Here is a 24,807-nt window from a genome sequence, read left to right as displayed (position 1 = left end):
AATCAGTTGCCACGGTGATCAGCGTCTTACCATGGCAACTGCGTCTCAACGCTCGTCCACGTCCCCGATTGTCGAAGGCCAGAGGTCTCGGGGAGAGCAGGCGTCATGTTGTAGCTACACCTGACTGCTATGGCGAAACCTCATCTAGCTTTCGATCCCCTGCGAAAAGAAAAAAGCCCCCGCGTGCATAGGTAATTACAATGTCAGCTCTTGAGAAAATCTCCCTCGAAGTGCTCGTTTTATACCAGGTTTTTGAACTCGTCACCTCTTGGCCGCAAAAGGGCAGTGAATGAACAATCAACACGTCCTCGGGCTTTTGAGATGACTAATGGTGCATTTTGTACTCGCGCAGATTTTAAATGTGCAGGCTGTGGTGCACGATGATTCAAAATTGACGACTTTACACCAAATAACATGAGACATTTAGACAATCAACAGGGCTCAATTCTCTGCAAGATGCAAGGAAGCGTATAGGATTTTTTTCAATAGGCTGCAAAGTTATCAGGCTGTGTATAGCTCAATCCTTCTTAACCTTCAAGTAGGGAGCAAAATTTGAAAACGATGCACAAAGTTAACAAATTAGTCAGTGGAGTAGGAGGCTACAACCTATGATACGTTCAGATGATGGTAAAAAGGCATTGGATACTGACATTTGTTTAGGCCTAGACCCTAGGAGCTTGAAGAATGTTCATCTGACTTTCATTGAGGCCACAAAGGCCCTGGGGCAGAGTCAGCCTTAACTACCAGATTCACCGCGAAAGCAACTGAAGTGCCTTGCCCAAGATCTCAGCAGCCAGTTAAATGCCAGAGGGTGAATGTTTAGTCCACATGCTTTATTACGCATAGGGCATTCATGTTCTTGCGCGCCATCTGCCATAGGTCTATTCGCCTTACTTTCAAGTTGGGTAGGCATATTGGCTATAATGACTCAAATATAGTGCAGCGCGGGGTCATAAATTGGTACAGCTGATTTTGAGTCACAGTAGTCTGCTATTGTTGATCATTGATGCCCTCTACTGGCCAAAGATAATACTTCAGACAGGGGTTTATGTTGTCTATGATGTGTACATTCCATATAAAAAAAACAAGAAAAGTACAAAATATGTTGCACAAAACAAATAAAAATAAATAAAAACACCAGTAATCTGCTTATGGATGTATTTTAATAAAAATAATTCTGTCCAAATTAAACAGAATACAATATTTTTAACATGTTTCCAGTACATACTTCTTTTTCCATAATCTTTTTTTTTTTTTTTTATTTTTTTTTTTTACATTGTTTTTAAACTTTAAAAGGTCATGCTAAGTATGGAGTAATTCATTTCACATTTTGTACCACATTTTCTTATATATACTTTTGCTAAAACTTAAAAGTCAATGTAAAATCAAAACAATGTGCATGGCTTGGTCTGGCAATGCACATTTTTGCAGCCTCTTCAGTAGGAAGTCCATATTTGGCTTCAGAGGCCTTGTGGTCAGTTCCAAGTTTTACATCCCTCATTTGGTTCTTCGACTGATCCCATCCATGGCTCTGTCTGTGCAGAGGTTAGAGCATGTGTAACACAGGCCTCAAAATGAATAAATGGCTGCGAGAGAGTGTCCCTATGTGTCAAATAGGCTTGATCTTTTCATGTACAAGGATGTATGTAACATCATAACCTACAAGCAGATACCATTGCTGTAACTGATGTGTACAAAGCAGTTGCAGAGGTTATGGTTCTAAAAACACAGCGGGGTTAAGTCTGACCACAAAACCCATAATGACCTCACAGTGCACCCACACTCCAGGGCCACAATCCACACTAAAATAAAAGAAAGTCATGTGATTAAAATAGTCAGGCGATGAGGTGCTCATTCAGTGTGGAGGCCCGGAAGAGGAAAATAATTGGTTTTGTACGTTTTTGACAATGAAATAAGCATGTAAGTAAGCCTATGTATTGCAACACATACAAAAAGAAAAAAAGATTGGGGGGTTGGGAACAACAGGGTTTTTTGTTCTAAATCTATACATAGCCCTGAATTCTGGGTAATTCAAAGTGTAAAACCCTGTGCCTGAATGTGTGACTTCCCCTCTACTGTTACATGTAAGTTGATAGGGATGCTTGTAATCCAATTAAAAAAATACCAATTTACCTTTAAACCTTCAAGTCTATAGCACATATGGTAATGTGCAAGTGTACGCTGAAGAAATCCCACAAGTACTTTGGCCTTTATAAACACACACTGAGCTTGTTAGCCTGCCTTTCAGACTGATTACTTCATGCTGGTAAAGGAAATGGTGTTGGTGGAGAGTTGCAGGTGTGGCTGTACCCTGCCACCTGTATCCACATCACTGATCGGCTGACGCTAACACTTCAAGTCAAATGAAAGCTGAGGCACCCTCAAATTGCATGCTTCTCAGCAGCTTTACAACGGTCACAAGTTGTTTTTTTATTCCACACTTTCACAGCCCTGATTATTGTTACCATAGAGCTATAACCTTTTATTTTAAAACTAAATTGACAATTAAAACGATTAACAATGCAAAGCCGCTACAGGTTTTGTGGTCAGTGATATGGTGAACAATTTAAATACCGATGGCAGGGAATCAAAAACCAGCTGTGTAAAAACAGAAAATCAAATAAAATGGGGCCACATTTCCAAAATCATCCAGAATAAGCACAACAAACTGACATAAAATAACTAAAAATGGCTAGTTAACAATAATAATTAATAAACTTTAAATAGTGTCACACATTTTATTTGATAATACTAAATTAAAAAGGAGACTTTCTTCACGGCTCTCCAGCGCTCCTCCGGTCTGACGTGGCGGTCAAACACACCTATCAAAACGCATGCTCGGTCCTTCGCCATGGCAACTACCTGTTGGACACACCCCTCTCTCAGTGCTACTTGACGTTAACCTGTGTAAAAGCAAGGATTATGCACTGTTTGGTCAATTACACTGATGAATGTCACACACAAACAGAACAATGCAACTGCTTTTTAAACAAAACTGTAGCACGTCTAAGAGCATATGTATTCAATTTATTGAATACAAAGACAATGTAGACACTGTTCCAAACAAGAACATAGCTTGATCCAATACGATTTTCTTGAGCTTAAATATTCAATATTATACTAACCCTCTAGAATTAAAGACATCTGACAGCGTTATACATGAAGCTGAAGTGTGGGCTTAGGAGTCCACCCCAAATATTAAGCAAAAAATGTGATGTAAAATATCAACACATGTTCTGGGTTATTATTGCAATTCACTTTAACTAATTACATTTAATACAGTAAATAACATTTTAGAAAGATTTTTGAATTTGAAATATGATACGCACATATTCAAGATATGTAATGGCTCCAGCATAAACACTTATGGGCCTGTTGTAGGCTCCTTGTAAAATGTCTTGGGTAATACGTATATACGGTCAAATGTAACTTAGTGTAAATTCTGTGTCTCACCTGGACATGGGCTAGTGCAAAAAGTTGTCTACTCGGGCAAAAGAGCAGGAGCCACTTCGAACTCTAGCCATGAGTTCCACACACTCAGTGGCCTGACCCAGAGCCAACATCAGCGGCGGCTGCTTCGGCAAATTCTGACACTCTACAGACAATAGAGACACACTGGATGAGCACAACATTTTTACACAGGCACTATATCCAACTAACATGCTTTTTAATCATTACTAATACATCCCTCTTCACGAAATGAGTAGAAATAAATTCATGCCTCTTTTTTTTTTCCTTTTACATACAAAAACATCCACGCTCTATGACTTCATTTTGTGATTAGCTTTTTAAATTCACATTTTCAATTAAACTTAGCTGCATTTATAAAAGCCATTTTTGACTAAACACACACACAATTTTATTGTTTTTAAGCTACTCCTCACATTGTGGTCCCCACTAAATATAGCCAAAGCCATGTTTCTTCTATTATTGAGTGTGCTTACCCAGTATGGCGCTGTTGAGTGCAGAGCAGAGTGCCTCTCTCTGTGTGGGGTCTAACTGCTGTCCAACGGGGCAGCTCCATGGGTCAGAGTAGGCTAGCAGGCTAAAAGCATCCTGCATGAAAAGCATATACAATCATCAGAAACAACATTAAGTCATGGTATGGAACCGAGTATATTTGGCATTAGTTTTCGGTTTGAAAAATACAAAAGAAAAAATTGCTCAGTAATATGAATCCAGAAATTTAGCTATCTTTGTTATTGATTATTAATTATGTGTTCCAATACATTTATAGAAGAATAAATTCAAATGTCATAAAGCATCAAAAGCCTAAATCAAATCAAAATAAATCACCAGCCCATATTCCTACCTGTAACATTTTCTTATGCGTGTTGTTCTTGCCGTATTCTCGACACAGCTGCTCACTGAGTGCCTGCAGTTCACGACCAAACTGAATCATCCTCTCGGTGGCGGCCTGGTTCCCTCCGCACAACTGTCTGCCGTTCATGCACTCTTCATCTGAAAACACACAGTTCACAGACCAGCTCTCACACAAAACCCCAAAACTCTGCCATGATGACCCAACACTGGATTGTCGTTACTTTACCGCTACAGGGTGTGAAGTGGTGACAAGAGCCTACCACACCACACTGATAGTACCAATAAGACAAAGCGTGTAAGCATTGCTTTCTTTATGTCAGCTTTAAAATAGATGCTCCATAACAGATGATTGTGTAAGGTTGTGCAAGTCTTAAACTGATTGATGGCAAACCTGTGATGCCATTGCCTATGCTGTTGTCGTCTGGTTGAAGGATCTCTTCGTGTTTGTAGGTGCCATTCATGATTCGTGCGGTTGAGCCCTCCACTCCGCCATTGGTGTAATGCTCGCCTTCGATCTCCATCTCACTGTCGCTACAGAAACACATGGGCATTTGATAAAACATGTGTACGCTGAATTTAAATGAAGTTGTGAAGGGGGTGGGGGGTTACCTCGTCTCTTGGTTGCTATGTGGCTGGCTTTTGGTGGAGTCTGAGGAGTTGGACTCGGAGTAGTTGACTGAGGAAGGAGAGGAGGAGGTGGAGGAAGAGGCTGAAGAGGATGCACTGGGATATTTGCTACTGCTCACACCTCCGTGGAGCTTGGACTTGCTGGGAGGGGTCACTCCGTTATTGCAGGTGGGACTGTCTGTTCCTGGGACAGAAGAGATCGAGGGGGGCGGGGGTCACGCATTGAAAAGTTGTGCATGTGAGAGATCTTTGACAGCTGTACCTCTGGTGTGCTGTGGTGTACTGTTAGCCCCACGGCAGGGACTGAGGGTTGGTGACCCTGGGTAACTGTCCTGGGACTTGGGAGAGCGGACGTTCAAGCGGCGGACTTCACTGTCAGTGCCGTTGACCATTTCTACAAACTGACGACATCTGGAAGAAAGGACAAGGGTGATGCTTTATGTTGCATTTGCATTCCTTAGAGTCTTAGGGAAATCTGTCAAAAGCAGAGGGTGACGACCGGGTAGATCTGAGTGAGGTGAAAAGAAGCTGAAAGATTAGCCTAAATTGCATATTTTGGTTCAATGGGGTTTGCAGGAATCCACCCGGACAAGGCAAAAGATGTAACGTGTGTCTTACTTCAACATGAACAGGAGATTTGGATTGTGATCTAACAGCCCTGGGTACAGCTGCTGTGTGGCTTCTATGGCTTCACCCACACGACCTGCCAGCACCAGCTTCTGTATTCCTGTAACAAACAATACACCGACTTACAATGTAATGATTACAGCAATCAGGCTTCCACAGTAAACCAACCATTATAGTTAAAGACATGGGCAATTTGGTGAAAACAGATGTGTTGTAACAACAGAATGTAAACGTAGCGAGAGGCAATAGTTTGTTGTGTGGTTTGCAGCTTACTTTGTCTGTTTTTTATTGATGACTGGTCTTCTTGTATCGTAGTCTGCGTGGCTCTGGCAAAGGCAGTTGCGGTAGCATAATACCCATGATGCACCAGATAACTGGACACCATACTATGTGCAAACCAAGTGTGTGTTAATACTTTAGTTATTTATGGTCTTGATTGGTTAGGCCAGAATATGAATGTTGACCATATACTTACTTTTGCAGAACCGCTTGCCACTCCCCCAGTCTTTCTTCAATGGGGAATCGCGCAATCATGCCGTGAATCTTGGCCCGCCACTCGCTCATATAGTCCTCAATGTCAAAGACAAACGGCTGCTGGCCAAAGTTAGCATCAACAATCTCACCGGGAGTCTGCAGGCCCACCGTGGGGTACAAGTTTGGCTGGAGGAATGAAAATATATACTGGTAAATTTACATACATACATCGATTTTATTTTTCTTAGATAAACAAAAAAATATAGCTTTTACTAATTTGGTTTATGTACATAGACAGGACAGAACTCGGCTTTAACAAATAAACAAAAAAAAAACATATTGAACAGTTGACTGGCTTAATTTGTTATTGTCTCCTGGCTGGAGGTAGTGAAAGACTATAGTAAAGTTTAATTTGGTGAGGCCGTACAGTATACATTTGTATCCACACAAACCTCATGTCACCACTTAGGAATCCCCAGTTAAATTTATACTTATGGAGGCCACAGGCACAACATAAAATGAGCACTTGGTTAAATGCTGGTTAGTTTTAACAGCAGCTGACACTCCATCTGCTAGTGCAGCCTTTGTGGCAGGAGGCCAACTGTGATTTGCTGTCGCTGTTCTATTCTTGACACCATGTTGGCTGGTAAAAGTGGCTTTCTCCGGAAAAATGTTCATGTTACTGTGGCTGTTTAGGTTTTAGTGCCCGAGACTCCAAAATAAAGTGCAGTGGGACATGATGGAGGCCTGGCAGGTCTCAGGTCTACGTAACATGTGATGTTGTCATGAGTTACACTTCCCTCACGTGCGCACATTCGTTACACATCTGTTTGCTATTACATGCAGTTGTGTTTAACATGATTTCTCTTGGCTGTACTTTCAGGTTCACATATGACAATGCGACCAAAATCTGGTTTTATACTTATATATATATATATATCAATATCACTCATGAAACCTACATATTTGTGTGTATTTCTTTGTAATAATTTTTTTTTTTGCTGGTTTGCTAAAACAAATAAATGGATTGTGGAATGGAAAAAAACGGGAAAAAACTACTTATTTATATTATTGTGAGAAAAAAAGTTTGGGATTAAAACTGGTTACACAATCAGGTCAGATGAATTCACTACACATGGATTTTGTTATTGCTTTTCATCAACTGAATTTCAACAAGCATATAAAATATCGACTTTACCACACAAAAGGTGACGCAAAGTTTTGAAAAACCTTTAAGCTATTCTTTGTGCTGTTGAAGAGAACAAACCATTGGTCAGATAATGTATTCATCTTGTGCTCCAACCAGACCGTTTTGGATTAAAAAAACCTCGCCTAATGAGTCTGACTGGTCAGTACTGAGAACAGTGGGAAAGTCACCTGGTCAAGGGACCTGATTAACATTTTCTATAGGAAGTAGAGAACTTTTGTCTGTGACCTGGTGAAGATGGAAATCTGCGGCTCAAAAGAGCTCTGGATTGGCGTCGCCATTACGCATGATTAATGTATTGAAATGTTGAAATGTAAGTAAGTATTCTGATGCTGATGCAGGAAGTGTGTTAGATGCATTGAGCCCGCAGTTAATCCATTTTTCTTGTTTAAATAATGTTAATCTATAGATGTTGTCTTTTACCAACAGAATTGTTGAATATTATACTTACAGGGAGGTCCGTGAAGGCCACACCTGCGGGATAAAAAAGACAGTTTAATTGTATTTCTCTGCAAAGCTCCACCATCTTTGTCAATAATGATCTATAAAACCAACCTAAACTGATGCCATTTTTTGTGTAAAAGCACGTGTTGTTGATGAGGTTTACGCAGCAGCCAATCACGTCGCCGGTGGTGAATGTGGGCCCGTATGGCTGTCCCGTCCCAGAAGAGCAGAAGGAGTGGCCGTCATCTCCATGGTAACCATACGAGTGCTTGTCCCATCCTAAAAGGGGACAAGGATTAGGATTAGCGGGGCAAATTTCATATCAACTCTTGTGACAACGCAGAAAGCCATGTCATACAACTGCTTCTGTTTGTTTGATACATTTGGAGTTCATGCATCCTATTCATCTCTGTCAATATCATTACTGTACATAGTCGTTTTTAAAACATTTACATGGGAAAAAATGTGTATGATGAAGACGCATTCCCCTAAAGAATCACTTCAGAACAAAATAGATGGCTTATACCCTACAACCCGTCTATCAAATAAAAACATGTTTTTATAAAAAGTTCAATAAAGTATTTTCGATCACCAAGACATTCTGTGTGGGCATACATTATCACAATGTCAAGTACTATTTGAGGTTATGCAATTCCCTGAGCAGCCACGAGGAGGCGTTAGATTACACAAAGGAAAGAGATGAGTCAGAGGCGTTCAGGTCCAAGCAGAACAAGACATCTTAGCTTTAAAAACATTCAGCCCTGCTAAAACCCCTTTATTATCAATGTTGACCTTAGCCCGAGACAAATATGAACACTCTTCTCATCACCTTTAGTGTATCATTCAAGTTAGTCAGGGTACAGCGCTGTAGCTTAGATGTTTTCTTCTCTGCAGGGACTTTCCTTTCTATTATGACCTCGTCAATGTCAGAGCTCATGGAGCCACAGTGAGCCCAATACCAATGTGTTAAAATGCATTCTACAAACAGATGTGGGCGAGGCATGTCATGTTTGTCTTCTAACAAACTTGTCACCAACACTGCTGCGCTGTTTCTCCAGCCTGACAAACTAGTGCTGCGGGCTGATACTGTCTTTTCAGCTGTGCTAAGCATACAGGCACGTGCGGTGTGTCAGCTCAATACCACTGACCATACATTTCTCTGGGAGAGGAAGAATCAAGTTCAGATGTAACCTGGCCTTTCCTGATCTCAACTCATGTGCAACCAATGCGGGGGGAAAAGCCAGAGGTTACACTGTGAGGATAACATGGTAAAATAACAAGGTAAATCCAACAAATCCTTATAAAGTTGACATGAATATATGAACATGTGGTGTGCAAATGCTAATGCAGTCAAGCAGTAAAGCAAGCACTCTCAGGAATGGCCTTTGACATTGTACACACAGTGTTGTTGTTGGGACTACTGGGAGAAAACAAACAAACATTTAAAGATATTCGAAACTGTACAGCATGTTCCACAGAGAGTAGTATTTTGAGCTTGATCTCTATTGTTTAGTGAGTCAACAGTACTGACACGAATGATCTGACTTTATTATGTTGTGTTCACACGCCCTCATAACATAACGAGACGAGGAGGATAGGCCCGAATGATAGTCTTTATAATGTTTTGACCTGGTTTATGACTAATATAAATTAAAAGGATTCAATCAGCGAATCCTTCAACCAGGTGGTTCTGACCATTAGCCTGGCTCGACACCTGGAGATGGGCTCCTGGGAGCTGCACACAGCGACCCACGGGTCCTAACGTACTGCCCCAGCAGCGTCGAAGAAGGGTCAGAGGCAGAGGACAGGTTTTGTTGTACAGCTGAATAATAACAATAAATAAACAGGCCCAAAGTTTAACATCTTTTCTGCTAGCACTAATGAACTTAAGGTGATTTATTAAATAATTTGCATAAAAAATGTCACAGCAGCAATTGCTCTGTCAGTTTAAATTAATTTAAGTCTTAAAGTTAATATAGAGCGTTTGTAGACATAATACCTAACAAAAAGCATATTTTATACTTTAAAAACAGTGAATCACCCCTACAGTTTTAGTTGACCCCAACTTCCATCTGAGATTATGCCACCAGTGGGACCCACACAACTGTTTAAAATAAGCTTTTATAGATAGTGTCTTTCTAAACAAACCTTTAAAACCTAACAAAACGTTTTAAATACATTGTGTCTTTCTGAAATAACCTTTAAAACCAATTTGTAAACAAGAAGACATAATGAATGTGATAAAAGAAGTATTATAGTTAGGTTTGGCCTGTTTGTGTGACAATGTACAACTACCAAAAAACACTACAAGCTTTTGTACAGAGAAAATATGAATTGTAGTTCCCATACAGGGGCATGTCATTGGGGTTTGAGCTGCTGTTCTGTGCCTCTCCTCAATCACAGCCTGCTTGTCACTGCGAAACAGCCAAGCAGGGTTAGTGAAAGTAGGTCGGTGTGAGGCAGTATTAGATATGTTCTAGTACAGTATATGAGCTTGTTTGTGAACATACAGCCACCATGGCCTCAAACCTTTGCTCTGTGTCATTCTTTATTTAGTTCACCTTTCGCCCGTAGTGTCCAGTTAATCATCATGTGCTACCTTCAGTGCATATGCACGCTACAGTGGTGTGTCTACGTATGTGTGGAGGTATTAGATTAATCTGCCAACAGGGATATTGCCTCTAAAGCCAGGCTCACTGCTCCTACATGCTAATGAAATGGGCAGGACTCCACAGCAGGATCAGACACAGAGGTCAACAGTGGAGAACGTTTGTACTATTAGGGACACACACACATAAATAAACAGTGTTAGTCGTTACACAGGAGGGGGAGAGCGATGACAGACGAGGACTGGCTCACTACAAAAATGTTTTTTTAGAATTTGGTTGTAAACCAGGGCTGCAAGATTAATCACAATTTAATTGAAATCCCTATATTAACTGTTGCAAATTAGCAAGTCCTATGTAAAGTCCACAAACCTAGCAGTTTCACTGTTTGCTACAATAGCTGAGTGGTTAGCACTTCCAGGTTTGCGTTCCAAGATTGTGCGGGGCCTTTTGACAAAACCTAGCTCAAGATCTGGAGATGGATCCCCTCTGCAGCGACCCATTGCTGCTTTAAGTGGCACCAGTGGCAGTGGCTGGGATGGGTCAAATGCAGGGAACAAATAACAAATAATAGGGAAGGGCGATATGGCATAAAATCTCTATCATGATATAAAAAGAAATAAAAAAACAAATTACTTCAAAATTCCAGCCTTACGCTTATTTGGAAGATTAATGCAAAGATATTTCTTTTTTTTTTATCAGCATACTTATTTCCTTGCAAATATGATCTACTCAAGCAATTTACATCCTTCATTTCATTTTACTTTGTAAGCACCTGCCCCTGTGTCCTACACAGTCAGTGTTTATGCTGCTCTGATGGAGCCGAGTTTAACATAAATTATATTGTGGCCACAGCGACAAAACAAATTATGTCAATATGAAAAAATGATATTGTGATAACAATATGCAATACACGATACAATATGGCCCAACCCTACTCTATAATTTACAATGAAATACCTTAACGGCATTAAACCAGATATTCTTTTTCTTTTAATAAAACAAAATGTGTTTGAGATATTTGTGGATCTGTGCATCTAATTATAAAGCATTTATGAACTTGCCGGCTAGTTTTCTTGCATTTCTGAGAATGTGACCATGCAAGTTGTGAAATGCGCCATTAACTCGCCCCCGAGAATAATTAGGATGCTACAAATTGTTTTTAATAAATAAAAAAAATAAAGATCAGAATTGTTTTCTCCCCAAAATCCAGCCCCATTTCAGTCAATGCCCAGCCTAAATACTGTATCGAAACAAGGACTCAAATTATAAATGGGCCTTTTGTCACACGTCTGTGCTTGTCATGTAGAGGAAACATAATGACAAGACTCATGACAACTGAATCCTGAACTGAGGAAATACGGAGGTAGTCTAAGTTAAGGTAATCAGCTGCAATCAATACCTGCTCCACTCACCATCTGGGACAGAGCCACACAAGTATTGAATTTTCATAACTAAAGACAGTGCAATTCAGGGGAAAAAAAGATGCGAGTTTAATGCACACAACTTAATTATAAGTACGGGGAAGCTTTTATGTTGTTGTTGAATGAGCTGCAGAGGATAAAACCACTAAAGCTATGATCAGGGATTCAAGCAGAAGCAGTATAAATTATGACATTTTAACCTTCAAGCTAACTTGTTCTTTTAGCTGTGAAAATAAATCCTTACCAAGCTCGGCTACAGTCATAGACATTCTTAAGTAAGGGTCTATAGAAAAAAAGCATGACTAGTGTTAAAAGAAAAATTGGAAAGGAAATCAGCACAAGACCTTGGAGAACAACCCTCTGGCAATAAGAAGCACATTACTGACCATTCTGGCAGAAACAAACTAATGCCAAACAATAACAACAATACTCTGTGGAAACAAAAAGAAATGTGTTATTAAGGGCTACTAGCTTCATTGTGGTTATTATACTTTCATGTCAGCGTCAGGTTTCTGACCGCTAACTCTCTTATTTCACAGCTACACGTGTCACATTAACCTCTCTGTAGTACTAAAGGCATTTGGTGGTGGAATCTAAGCAACCCAAAATATTTTGTGACCCGGTGCTGAGCAGCACAACACATGGGTCCACAGTGTGCCATTTCATCCTGCGTGTGACATTTGACACGTGGGCTCTTTGTGTAACTAGTGTACAGCTATGGGATCTGCTGTGGCAGTGGACTTTTGCTCCGCTGGTCGCGACGGATCTTGATAGGTCATGTGCCAGTGATATGGGGATGGACAGACCTGAAAGCACCCGATGGCTGTGTCCTGGCCAGAGGAGAGCTCTGATTGTGTGGGGAAAGACCCAGGGCTTTAGTCGCCTCTGGGACACTGCATCATTTCAACTGATGTCATCAATGAGCCATTCACGTGACACTGTTTGTGAGAGCCCCACTTACGTACAGTGAGTTCAAAATATACAAATCCACAATGAATCCACACAAGTTAAGTCCACCAGGAAATGCATCAAGAACTTCTCAAAGCCTGTATCACTATCACCACATTTTGGCTTTAAATAAGTCATCAACTCTTTGTTTAGACTTTTTGTTGTATTGACTTAACTTAACCTCATTTGAGACTCAATTTATGGCATAATGCTTTTTAAACCGTTTTTCAACAGTTCTACACTTAATCTTGTAGAAGTCACAGCTTCTTGTTTGGAGTGAAGTTTGGACTTTGAGCAATAAAATGGATTAGAAGAAGTTGTCTTAAATGATACAGTGAAAAGTATTCATTTGTTGCTTAACATGAGGTTTATTTTGGAATGTCTAGCTCTCATGAACCCTAATAGCAAAAGCCATAATTGTTTAAAATTGTACAAAAATGTAAATGAAAATCAAGATCAATAAAAAAAGGCGGAACATTTGATTTTTTTTTCTTTTTTCTGGGGCATATTGCCCATCCCTCATATACAGCAACTTACCTAGTTTAATTTACTTATTCATTAGCACAGGGACAGTGTAATATATGAGTGCTAATTTCCACAGACAGTCCCTCGTTAGGATGATGTCAACAAAGGTACACATCTGTATTAAAAATACAACATATTAATACATTTCCCACAACAGCATAAAATCATAAAGTCATTCTTTGGCCTGATGAGAGAAATCCTGTCGTCAACATATATTCTATCTACAGTAGGAGGGTCATTTACCAAGTGTTTGCTCATGGGCAAAACCAGTTGCATGTGCAAAAGTGGATTAGCAGCAGAGTAATTTATGCATATTTTAATCACACAACGTTCTCTCCATGTCAAATGCAAACTTGGTGCAACATGCCCACGAATAGCTATATGCTTTAGTGCACTCGCTATTTAGCACCTGTCTTGATAAACACATTTTTTTTAACAGTATTAAGCATTTTTCTAGATGACGCAACATAATCAAACCTCCATTGAATTCTGAAGCGCGTATTAACACCAAGGATTACATCCACAGTTTAAAATATAAGTAATAAATCACTGTTTAAGTTACTGAGTCTTTATTCATGTTACAGTCCACATAAATTAAAACCGAAAAAATAGGTTAGTCATAATCTGACATAATCCAAGTAGTCCGAAAATAATTTCAACGTGAAGTGCGGTTTGAGCAATCGGCCAGATTAGTATGAGGTCCGCCCTCACTCAACCCAGAGTTACCGCAATGTGTCACAGTTGCATATAGCAGTCGACATGTCCCGACATGCCCTCTCTCCTCACTGCTACACTTTGATAAAATACTCAAAAACATTTTACCTCAACCTATTTTCACATCTTCCTCCCCAAATTTCAGAAGGATTGTACCAATGTGGCACGCATGCACTATTTCTCGACACTAGTCTTTAATCTACAGAGCCTAACCAACTGTCCCACAGCTCCTGTGCTAAAAATATCACTGTCACAAATGATGACAATGAAGAAATGCTGTAAGGTAAAACTACTGAATAAAACTAGCTGCTATCTATGGTTAAAAGGGAATCAGATCGCTCATCATTGGACCAAGAAATAATTAGAAGACATCGAGTCAGTTTTGGGTAAACCCTCATAGCTGGTGCTCATGTCTGTGGTTCTCATGTGTCCCTTGAGTCTTACCTTTATACAGAATTCAGCTTATTGCCTACCTCGAGAGTGCGGCCAGTTAATTAGAAAGTAATCAACTAAGCTCAATTCAGTAGTGTGTTGTGTTCAAAACTATCATTATAAGAACACTGAAGTAATATTCAGTTTCACCGTCTTTACGTGATCAACAATAATTCCATTTGCTGAAGACATTTAAGGAAAAGGCACAGTTTTGTCATCATAAACCAGATGGCTATGCGATACCACCCACCCATCACAGGAAGGAGACTGTGGAGTCTACAGACCAGGTCTTCATCCTGAATTCACAAACTGTGGTCCACTCCACGTCCTCCAAAGTCTCTGAATTCCAATCTTATGCAAATAAACAACACACTCACAGATTTTGGTTTGTTAATCTGTTGGAAATAAGATTAAAAATGCTAAAGCCTCAACGTATGGTTAAGATTAGAATCAAAAAGTCTTGAAAGAAGAAGTCCATAATTGATTGTATTTTGCGAAAGTGCAAAACAGTGCCACTAAAAGGAATATCAATTGTAATATCCAAGTAAAAGCTATGAAATCTTTTCCATTGCTATGCTTCAATATGATCTCTACATGTGATTAATCATCCAGTGAATGTTACTGCTGGACATTGACATGATGAAGTGCTTGCTATACATAGCAGGCAATAGCCTTGGGTAGCCTTACATTACCCCATCTCACATAGGACATCTCAACACAGCCACATTTCAACTTTGGGGGAACTCTCCTCTAATATACGGGTATTTTTCATCTTACTCACCAGGTAGTCTGTTCATATTGACCCCCTGCGCAGACAAGCCAATGCCCATGTACCTGCAGACACAAGCAAAAACACAAATGAGTTTAAGAAATTACAGAATTACAGAAAATTCTAGACTGAAGGATAAATGTTGACCCGAACTCACAGTTTGCCCGCATTCACAATTCACATACACAACACCACACTCAGTTCAGTTTGACTTGTGTCCTGAAAACTGAAGACTGTTCATAGCTGCTTCGCCCAATAGCTTAATGGGGAGCTGCTCGCTTATATGTTGGCATCATGGGTTTGAGTCCTGGCTCTGACAGGTCGTCCCCAATCATTACCCCCTTTCACCCTGCACTGTCATGTCCAAGACCAAAAACCTAGCTAGTAACTAGTTGATTCATTGTAACGTTTTTATTACCTTAAGGTTTTTTGTTTTTTTTTATCCTAAATGATCATTCTATAAATTATGTTGGCTAGTTTAAAGGGGCTGGAAGCAAGTTGGCCATTTTATACTCACTACTGCCACCTCAGGCCATATGTGTAACTGCACCTTCTATATTAAGCTCGTGCATGACGGCAATTCGGCCGAAGTGACACATTTTTGAGTGACCGTACAGGATTTTAGAGGCAGTTGTGGTGAACAGGTCTGAGCTCATTCTACACATTAGGACATGGCTGGAACATGTAGGGCGAGGAAAATACTTAATTTTAACATTTTTAAACTCCTTATAGTCCCTTTAAATATAAGGACAGTGAGGACAACATTATTCCTGACCCAAACTGAAACAGGATGTCGGGGGAAGGACAGGCTGTCAGACATGCTCATACTGAAAACAAAGATCTCGGATTGAGGTTAACATTGTGTCTGCTGTTAAATAAAAACAAAAACAAACAAAATACAAATCAGACTCATCAAATGACATTCTTGAAGGTTACTACCATTGAAATCATAGAAATGCCTTAACGGCTTCCCGGATCAGTTTGAATAGGGCGTTCTTCGTGACATTTATATAATTTCTGTAGTTTCTCTATCATTAACGTATAGATGATGTTTAGTAGGCATGTGGATCCAACACCACAAATAGCAGAAACGTTACAGAATATGACCTACCATTTAGCTCAAAGGGCACTTTTACACACTCATTTGTATCTAAAATAAAATCTAAAAAAAGTCTATACATCCATAAATGATTTCTAGCTAGGCTTTGACCTCACCAAATATGGTCGCTGGGTTGACAGCAGTTAAAAACACCTGGATCATTCATAATTTGCAATGTTTGATGGCTAGTGCTATGGGGAAAAATACAGAACACAGAGCCAGTTTCCTGGAGTAGCTGGTGGCATGAACTGTCTGCATACGTTAGGACCGATCGTCGCTTCTCCTCTTTATTCATATGGTCAAATCAGGTCCTTTGCTTTGAAAGCTAGCAGGTTAACGTTCGGCCTTGTCTGTTTGCTCAAGTTAAACAAAAGTCTGGGCTTTGTTTTCGACCTTCTCATTAAAAAGAACTGAGTCGATATATAACAAGTGAGCTGATATGTCAATTTGTAAAAAAAAAAAAAAAAGTAAATACAAATACTTAAAATCCACAAGCCAGAATTAGCCAACTATAGCCACCTTTTCAGGGGTCGCCCGATACCCCCCGGTAGGTCGGTCAGCCTCATATTACCCAGTACCTATGTTCTCTGGTGCCACTGCTGTTCCCCAGGAGCATCTGGGAGCATCAGAGAATCAGTGTATCATTGCAGATTTCCCCTCGGATTTAGGTTTAGGGGTAAGGATTGGTACCGTGTTCAGGATTGGTGTTTTGATGTGTTGAGATCTGCATGTGGGTTCAGAGCAGTCAGTGAGTGTGCGGGGAACAGCAGCCCCTGTCTGCATCTGGAAGCCCCACCGTTCCCTCTTGTTAGAAAGGGGAACATTGGTACATTGGAACATTTTAATCTCTTTTTATAATATGAACACAAAGGAGCATAACACAGAGTCTTGTATTTATCACAATTACCACAGCTGTGAATCCCATAACATTTTAAGTTGATTCCATATTGGATTTTTTTTTCTGTCAAGTGTGTCTGCTTGCTACATATGGACACGCCTGCACAGCATTTGCTTTTTACCCCACAGCCTTACAGTCTTCACAGTAAGCTGCCCAACCAGAACAGGGGAGTACAAAGATGTTACGCAAGACAAGTCTTCAAGCAAATGGAACCGAATTTCCAGTAGTACAGGTAGCCGTGGAAGTAGTAATAGTAGTAGTGCAGTAAATTTTCTTTGGGCTTTGTGGAATTTATCCCCGAACTCGCAGCTTCCCATTTTGAGTAGAGGATTAGGCAAGACAGTGTAAATGCCTTAGAGTGGCCTAGGTTTTATTGGTGGTGTTTACTGATGCCGGAGGATTAGAAGTTCACATGAATTGGTGAAGATGGTGCAGTGGGCCTGATTTTTTTTAAGTGCGCGTCACAACAGTTGCCAGAGGCGTTTCTACTTACCCGTCTCGACCCTTGCTAACAATCTTGACTTCAAAGTAGTAAATCCCACAGGCCGCTGGGATGGGGTGTGTCGCGCGCACGGACGCCGCATCTTTGTGGTTCTTTCCGTGACCTGTAACAACACAATCAGAGTGAAAAAGTGTACACAACAGAGCTAAAAACATAAAAGTATGTGACTCCACTTCTGGTTTGGCATGGTCTGTCCAGTCAAGAGCAACTAAGTGTGGAGTCTTGTCAGATGTTTTAGTAAAAGGAGAAAAGATGGTTTGTGAGAAGAGAGAAAGATGCTATAAATATGTAGAAATTGAATCCTACATTGAACAGAAATGGAGTCCTGCGGTTCATTTAATCTATACAAGCCTTCTCCAACCCAAAACAAAAGTATACATGGCTATATCCCTCAGAGCAAACAGTGCACAAAAAACTAAAGATATGTAGGTATAGGCCAACACTTTGAGTTTGGAGGGTCAAATGTATTTATTTTTACTAATTATCCAACTTTATACAAAAAGTAACAAAAAGTCTTGTTTTATAATCCCCTTTCCTCTTTATTGATAATGACTCAACAAAGTGCCCAATAAAGCAATTGAAGAAATTAATGCAAATGTGCATCTCTTCAAAACTAAGGCTCCAACTCAGCAAGCATTGGTGGTTTATTGCAAACTTTCCGGTGAAGATGCAAAGGCTGGGGTCACTAGGCAAATGTACTGTATCTACATGGACCAATTAGAATGAAACATAACAATCATTACTGTCTGTCATTTCAGATTCAGATGGCTGCTTATGCAATCCCTGGGGTCATGAAAGAGAGAAGGGGAAAGTCTGTTCAGCCAAGTGTTGTATAACCCCTATCTGGCTTTGACACTATGCATGTGCATCCCTGTTTGTTACATGTAATCACAGGATTGACTTGCAGAGAGTTCACCTGTTTGCATGCATTAAGCCACAGAGAGCTGTGTCTGTGTGTGCATGTATGCAGCAAAGAAGATGGCCTGTAACCTTAACCGGGGCAGCTGGCTGTTAGCAGACACCTTAGCACCGCCCGCTTCTGTTGGTGTGTGCACGAGAGAGAGGAAAAGAGAGGGCTTTGGACATTAATGTGCAGCCATCTGGACACATACAGGACACGGGAGGTTCATGTTAGGCACCAAACACACTGCCAAATGATTGTGAAAAGCTCCATCTTGGGTTCAAGTCAGATTTTGTGCAGAGTCAGGCATAAGGATATGAGAATGAAGATACAAGACAGTCAAAATGTTTTTCCACAAATTTGTTTTTGCTACTGCTTGTGTGTGTGTGAATGTGTGAGAAACCAAAGATGGGTCTTTCATAGTTGATTCTATTGTCATACAGCAGAAGGAAGAAATTGCAAATTCAATCAGCATTTTATATCAGCTGGCTCTGTTTCCGACTTGTCATTGCAGAAATTGCCCCCTCGTTCAAATATTGAGTCTGTTTCCTCCTCTTCTGTAACACCTTCAGTTGAATTTGCCATAAAACGAAAATGAGAAAGACCCTTAAAAGCCATTGATTCCAAAAAGCCACCAGATCCAGATAACTTCGATCCTTAAAGCTAGCTGCTGATTTCATAGCTGAGCCTGTTGCTCACATATTTAACCTAAGTATTCAAACATGTAAAGTTCCCAACGTTAGGAAGGCGGCCTATGTCCTCCCTCTGTTGGAAGGTGATGAACAAACAGGTTTGAACAACTACCAATTTCCAAACTATCTGTACCTGTAAAAATTCTTAAGTCTCATGTTAGTTCTCAACTAAACCCGTTTTTAGCTGTCACCTCCCTCCTGTGTGAACCCAGTCAGGTTTTAGGGTAGGCCAAAGTACGATAACAGCCGCTGTGTCTGTGACAAATGACACACTCAATGCATTGGACAGAAAACTGCATTGTGCAGCCCTCTTTGTGGATCTGTCCAAGGCTTTTGATTCTGTTGACCACCAGCTATTGCTACACAGACTCAGGGACAGTGGTGTGGGTGACTCCGCCATTAAATGGTTCAGAAACTATCTTTCAGAGAGAACCCCGTGTGCGTTTGTTGAAGATGTGAAGTCGGACTTTATGAACATCAACAAAGGAGTTCCACAAGGATCTATTTTGGCACCGGTCCTTTTTACACTTTTTTATAAACAACCTGGGTAGTCATCTGGCCAATGTTAATTTTCATCTTTATGCAGATGATAGATATAGAATAGATGATACCATCATCTATTCAATTGCTTCTTCCATCACTCATGCAGTAAAGGAGCTTTCCTTCAGCTTCAGCTTCTTCTCCACCAGATGAAGTTGGTCCTTAATACAAAAAAAACACTTAATTTGTGATATTTAGCAGAGTTCGCGCCTTGTTCGTAAAAAGTATTTTGCTATAAATATCTGGGCGTGTGGATTGATGATAAACTGTCCTTTACAACTCACATCAAACACCTGCTGAAAACGCTGAAAGTTCTGCTGGGCTTATACAGAAACAAACCCTGTCTTAACTCCGATGTGAGGAAAAGACTTGTGCAGACCTCCTTGCTCCCTGTCCTGGACTATGCCTACTGTATATGAACACAGCCTATTCAGCCCTCCACCTTCTGGACACAGTTTATCACAATGCACTGTGCTGGTGCTTCATCACCAACTCCGTGTACAGGACTGTGAGCTGTATTCTCTGCTCTCATGGCCTTCGCTCAACAACAGGTGAAAGAAGCACTAGCTAATCTTCATCTACAAGGCCCTACCAAGTAAACTTCCCTCGTGCCTGTGTTGTCTTCTGCCTTCTGCCAGCAGTGGGTACAACTCCCGCTCCTCTAACCTCCTCTCTCTGTTCCAAGGATCCACACTGAACTGGACAGAACAGCTTTTTCCTATGCAGCTCCATGGTCATAGAATGATATTCAAAACTCTGCCTGGCTTCAGGAACACATTCCCACAAGCTCCTTTAAATTGGCACTGTCTGAGAGCCTAACCCACGAGTGTACATGTTATTCTTGAATTGATTGTAAATTGCTTTTATTCATATTAATGGTTATTTTATACATGTCACCGGCGCCCCTTGGCCAATGACCATGTCTCCCTCAGAAAAGAGATTTATCTCAAGAGACTTCCTGGTTAAATAACGGTAAAAAAAAAAAAAAAAGATACCCCAAGTATAACTTAATAATAATATTAATAATAATACATCGAACTTGTATAGCGCTTTTTTGGACACTCAAAGGCGCACTTAACAATGGAATACAAAATAGCAGAATCAATTTGAAGAAAAAGCCAGATTGAACAAGTTCCTCAGCTAATTCTGCAGCCTGTAATGTTAAGGATAAATTGTGTTTTTTCCCCCTGACCATTTAAGAATCTATCTTGTGTAGATATGACCTTGTTAGACTAGTGCTTTTCACTGACCGAGTTCATTTGTTTAGTTATTATGTGTAAGGTTAGATTGGCAAAACATGACAATCAATATCCCAAAAAGGAAGAGATTGGAAAGCACATGTTATAGACATTTGTGGATTTATCTTCTAGGCCCCTCGGACCCTTTAGTGGTGTTCATTGTACCCCTTACATCAAAGTTGTAGCACCTTTACCTTAATTATTTATAAAGGGATCAGTTAAAACAACTTTTTATTGGTGAAAAGACAACCAAATTCAAAATAAAGTTTTCCAAATTCACAGCAAATTCAAACTGCATTTCTTTTTGATCGGTGCTTGTGTACGCCTGGGGTTGAGATACCCCTGGCTGGGAAACATTGATCTAACATAGTCATTTCCCAATCTTTTATGCAGTTTATACTTTCATCTACCGGTATGTTCTCTCTAAACTTGTGATGTTTGTGTGGAATTGTCTGCTGCATTGGTTACAGTGAGCGACATGTTATCTATTTATAGCAACTCCTCATGAAACAAGTCGTCAGTAGGCCAGCAGGTCTCTTTACAACTACATACAAGGACCGCTCCGCACAATAAAACCTGATGAAAATGCTTGGTAGGGGTCATTTGGCAGACATCATATTTATGTCATGCCACGTCAACACCAGGAATAGACAATGGTGAACACTGTAAATATGAATGCCGTAAATACCATTAAGTTGTGAGTAACTGAGGAACCTTTGTTACTGTAGCAGCACATGTCAGCTGTTGAAATCAATCCCCTGTGCCACAAGTCAAAGTTCAGAGTTCTCCACTTCTGCATAGGAAACCCCACAAAGTCATCACAGCAAACAATGCAAAGATCACAAAAATGATAAATAGCATTGCTAACTTGGCTTTCCTCAGACACTTTATAAACACCTCAACATTGCCCCTCAGTTACAGTGATGTGGGTAAAGTGTCTTGCCCAAGGACAGAGCAACAGCATGCTCCTACGGGATTCGGGTCTGCCATCTGAGCCACTGTCACCCGTGCATCCTACACTGCTCCTGCAGGAAAGTTGTCCAATGTATTCTTAAATGCTGCTGGGACAACCTATCAGAAAGAGTGGACAACCATAGTGTAGCAGCCAGGTACCAATCTTCAAATCTTGAGCTATGCTAGGTACTCTTCACCATGAATGGATCTATTGCACATGTTTTAAGTTGATAGGAGAAATCTGAACCCTCAGAGGAGTCCATGAATCGAACCAGAGACTCTCTTGCTCTGAGGCAAATAAGCACTAATGCACTCAGCCACAGCCCCATCATCATTATCATGCTAAAGTAATAGCACTGTTCTGAACAAAAAGAAAATGGAGCAATGGTTAAAATAGCATTAAAAAAATCCACAGGGTGAAAAAAATGAACTGAGACCAGGGGATAGAAGTTCTTCAAGTTCATCAAATACACAGGAGGCCTGAATAATTGTGCAGTTTCACACACGTCTCAATGGAGCTCAAAAACATCCTTTGAATAGATAATTCATTCTAGTCTTTCCCAAAATCCACAGAGCCTCTTGTAGACCGCAAAATCCCATATACAAAAGAACAAAAAATAATGGCTGTGGATTAAATAACTATTAAATTTGTTCTGAATTTTCTTAACCCATAAATGTATTGTGTTATTTAAGACACAATAATGAAGAAAAAAGAAAAGAAAACAAATACTAATAAATGTACAGATGACAAAAATTTACCCTAAAGAGACTGTCATTTATTAAACAATAAGTCAATATAGTAATTATTGTGCAAGGCCTATAAGTGCTTGATGTACAACTTTTGGAGGCCCAGAAGTGCCCCCAGGCCAAACCCCACTATTGGGAACCACTGATATAAATACAGTGTCATTGCCTGGCTGACAGCATGTACTGCATACAAAATGCTAGGAGAAATAACAATTCATCACAGGCCACGTCATCACGACCAGAACCACACAGTTTACAATAGTGTATGATCTTAGCATTGAACAACAAAAAGGACTCGGTCTGTCAGACACATAAAGCAGGACACCTAGGCCTCCTATATGCGTCAAGGCGTTGGGCCTCTGCGTGTCTCACTCAATCTCATGTAAACAGTCTCGGGTCCTGTCCCACAATGCTCCATGGAGGATGGAGTGCAGCTGCAGAAAACAGGCAGCCTTGTCTATGTGCTGATCTAATAGATAGCCTGCTGAAAAGGAGGAATTATCATACATGTACTACTCCTCAATCCGATCCCAAAAGAAAACAGTCCAAACAGGTACATCAGGCCTAATTGTTAGCAACGACTAACTAAATTGACCCTTTCAAAGACAAGCGGATTTGTAGTGTTATTATTATGGTTACTTAATGAACTAATATGATACTGCAGTATTTGAAGGGAGGATAAATCGCATGAAGACCAAATCCATCATAGAAGCTCTTAAATAAATAAATGCAAGAATGTAAGAGTTTTGGAGGACAGCTGTGTTATGAGCTCAAAAACATTTACAAAGCGTTTATTACAGGCCTTCTAATTGTCGTTCTCAAGAAAGCCTTTACAAATGATGATCAGTATATATTATTACAACTATGATCATGTTTGGTGAAGACCAACAAGTCGGTTTGGTGCCGTTTCATCATTGCACAGTTTATTTTACTGTTAAATGCCACAACACCCAGGTTAGCTAGCGTTAGCTAGCTAGCTAATCGGCTAACTAACGTTATTATTGTTACTTATTTGAAAAATGTCGCGATTTAACATCCCTTGTAAATTGTCAATAGTTTTCTCCCTATGGCAAAGTCAGTGTGTACTAATATGTCAATGCAGACATGCAGTAAAACCACAAACAAATCGAGATACACGGCTACTTAATAGCAAAACAACACCATAAAAAACGTCAGATAAACAAAGGGAACCCTCACTATTTAACACTGTTTCCGTTTTCACGGTACAAAACCAATGTGTCAGTGTTAAAGCGTTCACTGTCAACAATTTAGACATTCATCTGCCCCATTGAAAAACAATGCCAGGTTATAGGACAGGAGAGGCAGCTCAGACTAGATTTACCAGGACTACAACACACACACACATATAGAGCCAACATAATCGCATACTCAGTGTATGTGTGTGTGTGCGACCCTCCGCAACAACTCTGGTTCATATCCACGGCTGTTATAAACTTCTTCAGCCCAACAAAGATATAGCCAACTCTAACCTTTGTAATGGACCCGCAGGTTGTTCTGTGACAGCCCAATGTAGCTGTATTTATCCTTTGGGCTCCATGATCGGGGTAAAGGGGTCTCTTCCTCGTTCACAGCCGGGTAGAGCCGTTTCAGTCGGTCGTTTAGTTCGTGCTCTTGGTAATTAAAAACAGGATCCACCAAAGGCAGGTTCCCCACTCCAACCTCTGCCATAACTGGATTCTGTTTGGTATCCTATTGTGCGTTTCGTGCTATCCAAAGCCCCGTACTTGTCCGCTGTTGCTGTGGGCTGAGAGTGAGAGGAACTGTTGGGAGAAAATAGCAGCGGTGTGACATCCCCGGATAAGCAGCAGAATGTGCTGTAGGCTGGCCTGGAACAGGGCCGTTTGGGTACTGTAGTTCATTATTTCGCGTTATGTTCACAGCTACTGGTTCGTACTACTTTCAGTTAGAGTTCGCGAAACTTCTATTTTTGAGTATAGTTCAATCAGATTAGTTGTATTTATTAATGTGATGAGCATTGTAGGACGTGATTTATTTTGTTTGTTATTTTTAAGATAATTGAATATTTCTGAATAAATGACACTGTTGGTATTCGGGTGCGGCACCTCAAAATTACATGTATATTATGTCGATGTTT

At 40.3% G+C, this 24,807-nt stretch overlaps 1 protein-coding gene across 2 annotated transcripts; it reads right to left on the bottom strand.

The window, feature by feature from the left end:
- Window positions 1–2,296: 2,296 nt before the first annotated feature.
- Window positions 2,297–24,506, bottom strand: ranbp10 (RAN binding protein 10). 2 transcript variants are annotated; one of them, XM_079567915.1, is made up of 16 exons: window positions 24,182–24,506; window positions 17,611–17,722; window positions 15,133–15,185; window positions 7,814–7,981; window positions 7,710–7,732; window positions 6,053–6,237; window positions 5,851–5,963; window positions 5,569–5,677; window positions 5,213–5,361; window positions 5,072–5,134; window positions 4,933–4,999; window positions 4,715–4,854; window positions 4,313–4,461; window positions 3,945–4,056; window positions 3,454–3,595; window positions 2,297–2,903 (listed from the first exon to the last, which is right to left on the bottom strand). In XM_079567915.1, exons 1-15 carry the CDS (start codon window positions 24,378–24,380, stop codon window positions 3,465–3,467), a joined length of 1,773 nt encoding a protein of 590 aa, XP_079424041.1. In that variant the 5' UTR covers window positions 24,381–24,506; the 3' UTR covers window positions 2,297–2,903; window positions 3,454–3,464. The 2 variants fall into 2 exon arrangements, with proteins under 2 accessions (XP_079424041.1, XP_079424040.1); XM_079567914.1 differs by having other exon boundaries at window positions 4,933–5,134; window positions 24,182–24,505.
- Between the last annotated feature and the right edge of the window lie 301 nt (window positions 24,507–24,807).

This window comes from Gobius niger (genome assembly GCF_951799975.1).
Source record: "Gobius niger genome assembly, chromosome: 12".
Classification (NCBI taxonomy): domain Eukaryota; kingdom Metazoa; phylum Chordata; class Actinopteri; order Gobiiformes; family Gobiidae; genus Gobius; species Gobius niger.
The sequence above is the reverse complement of the archived record's forward strand: the minus strand, read 5'-3'. Positions and strand labels throughout refer to the sequence as shown.

Excerpts from the sequence above, each read along its gene's own strand:
- ranbp10 (XM_079567914.1), bottom strand. The coding sequence starts at position 24,380 with ATGGCAGAGGTTGGAGTGGGGAACCTGCCTTTGGTGGATCCTGTTTTT. Across the intron at positions 5,678-5,850 it reads ATCAATAAAAAACAGACAAA|GAATACAGAAGCTGGTGCTG; the intron begins GTAAGCTGCAAA and ends TGTTTGTTACAG. Across the intron at positions 5,362-5,568 it reads AATCTCCTGTTCATGTTGAA|ATGTCGTCAGTTTGTAGAAA; the intron begins GTAAGACACACG and ends CCTTTCTTCCAG.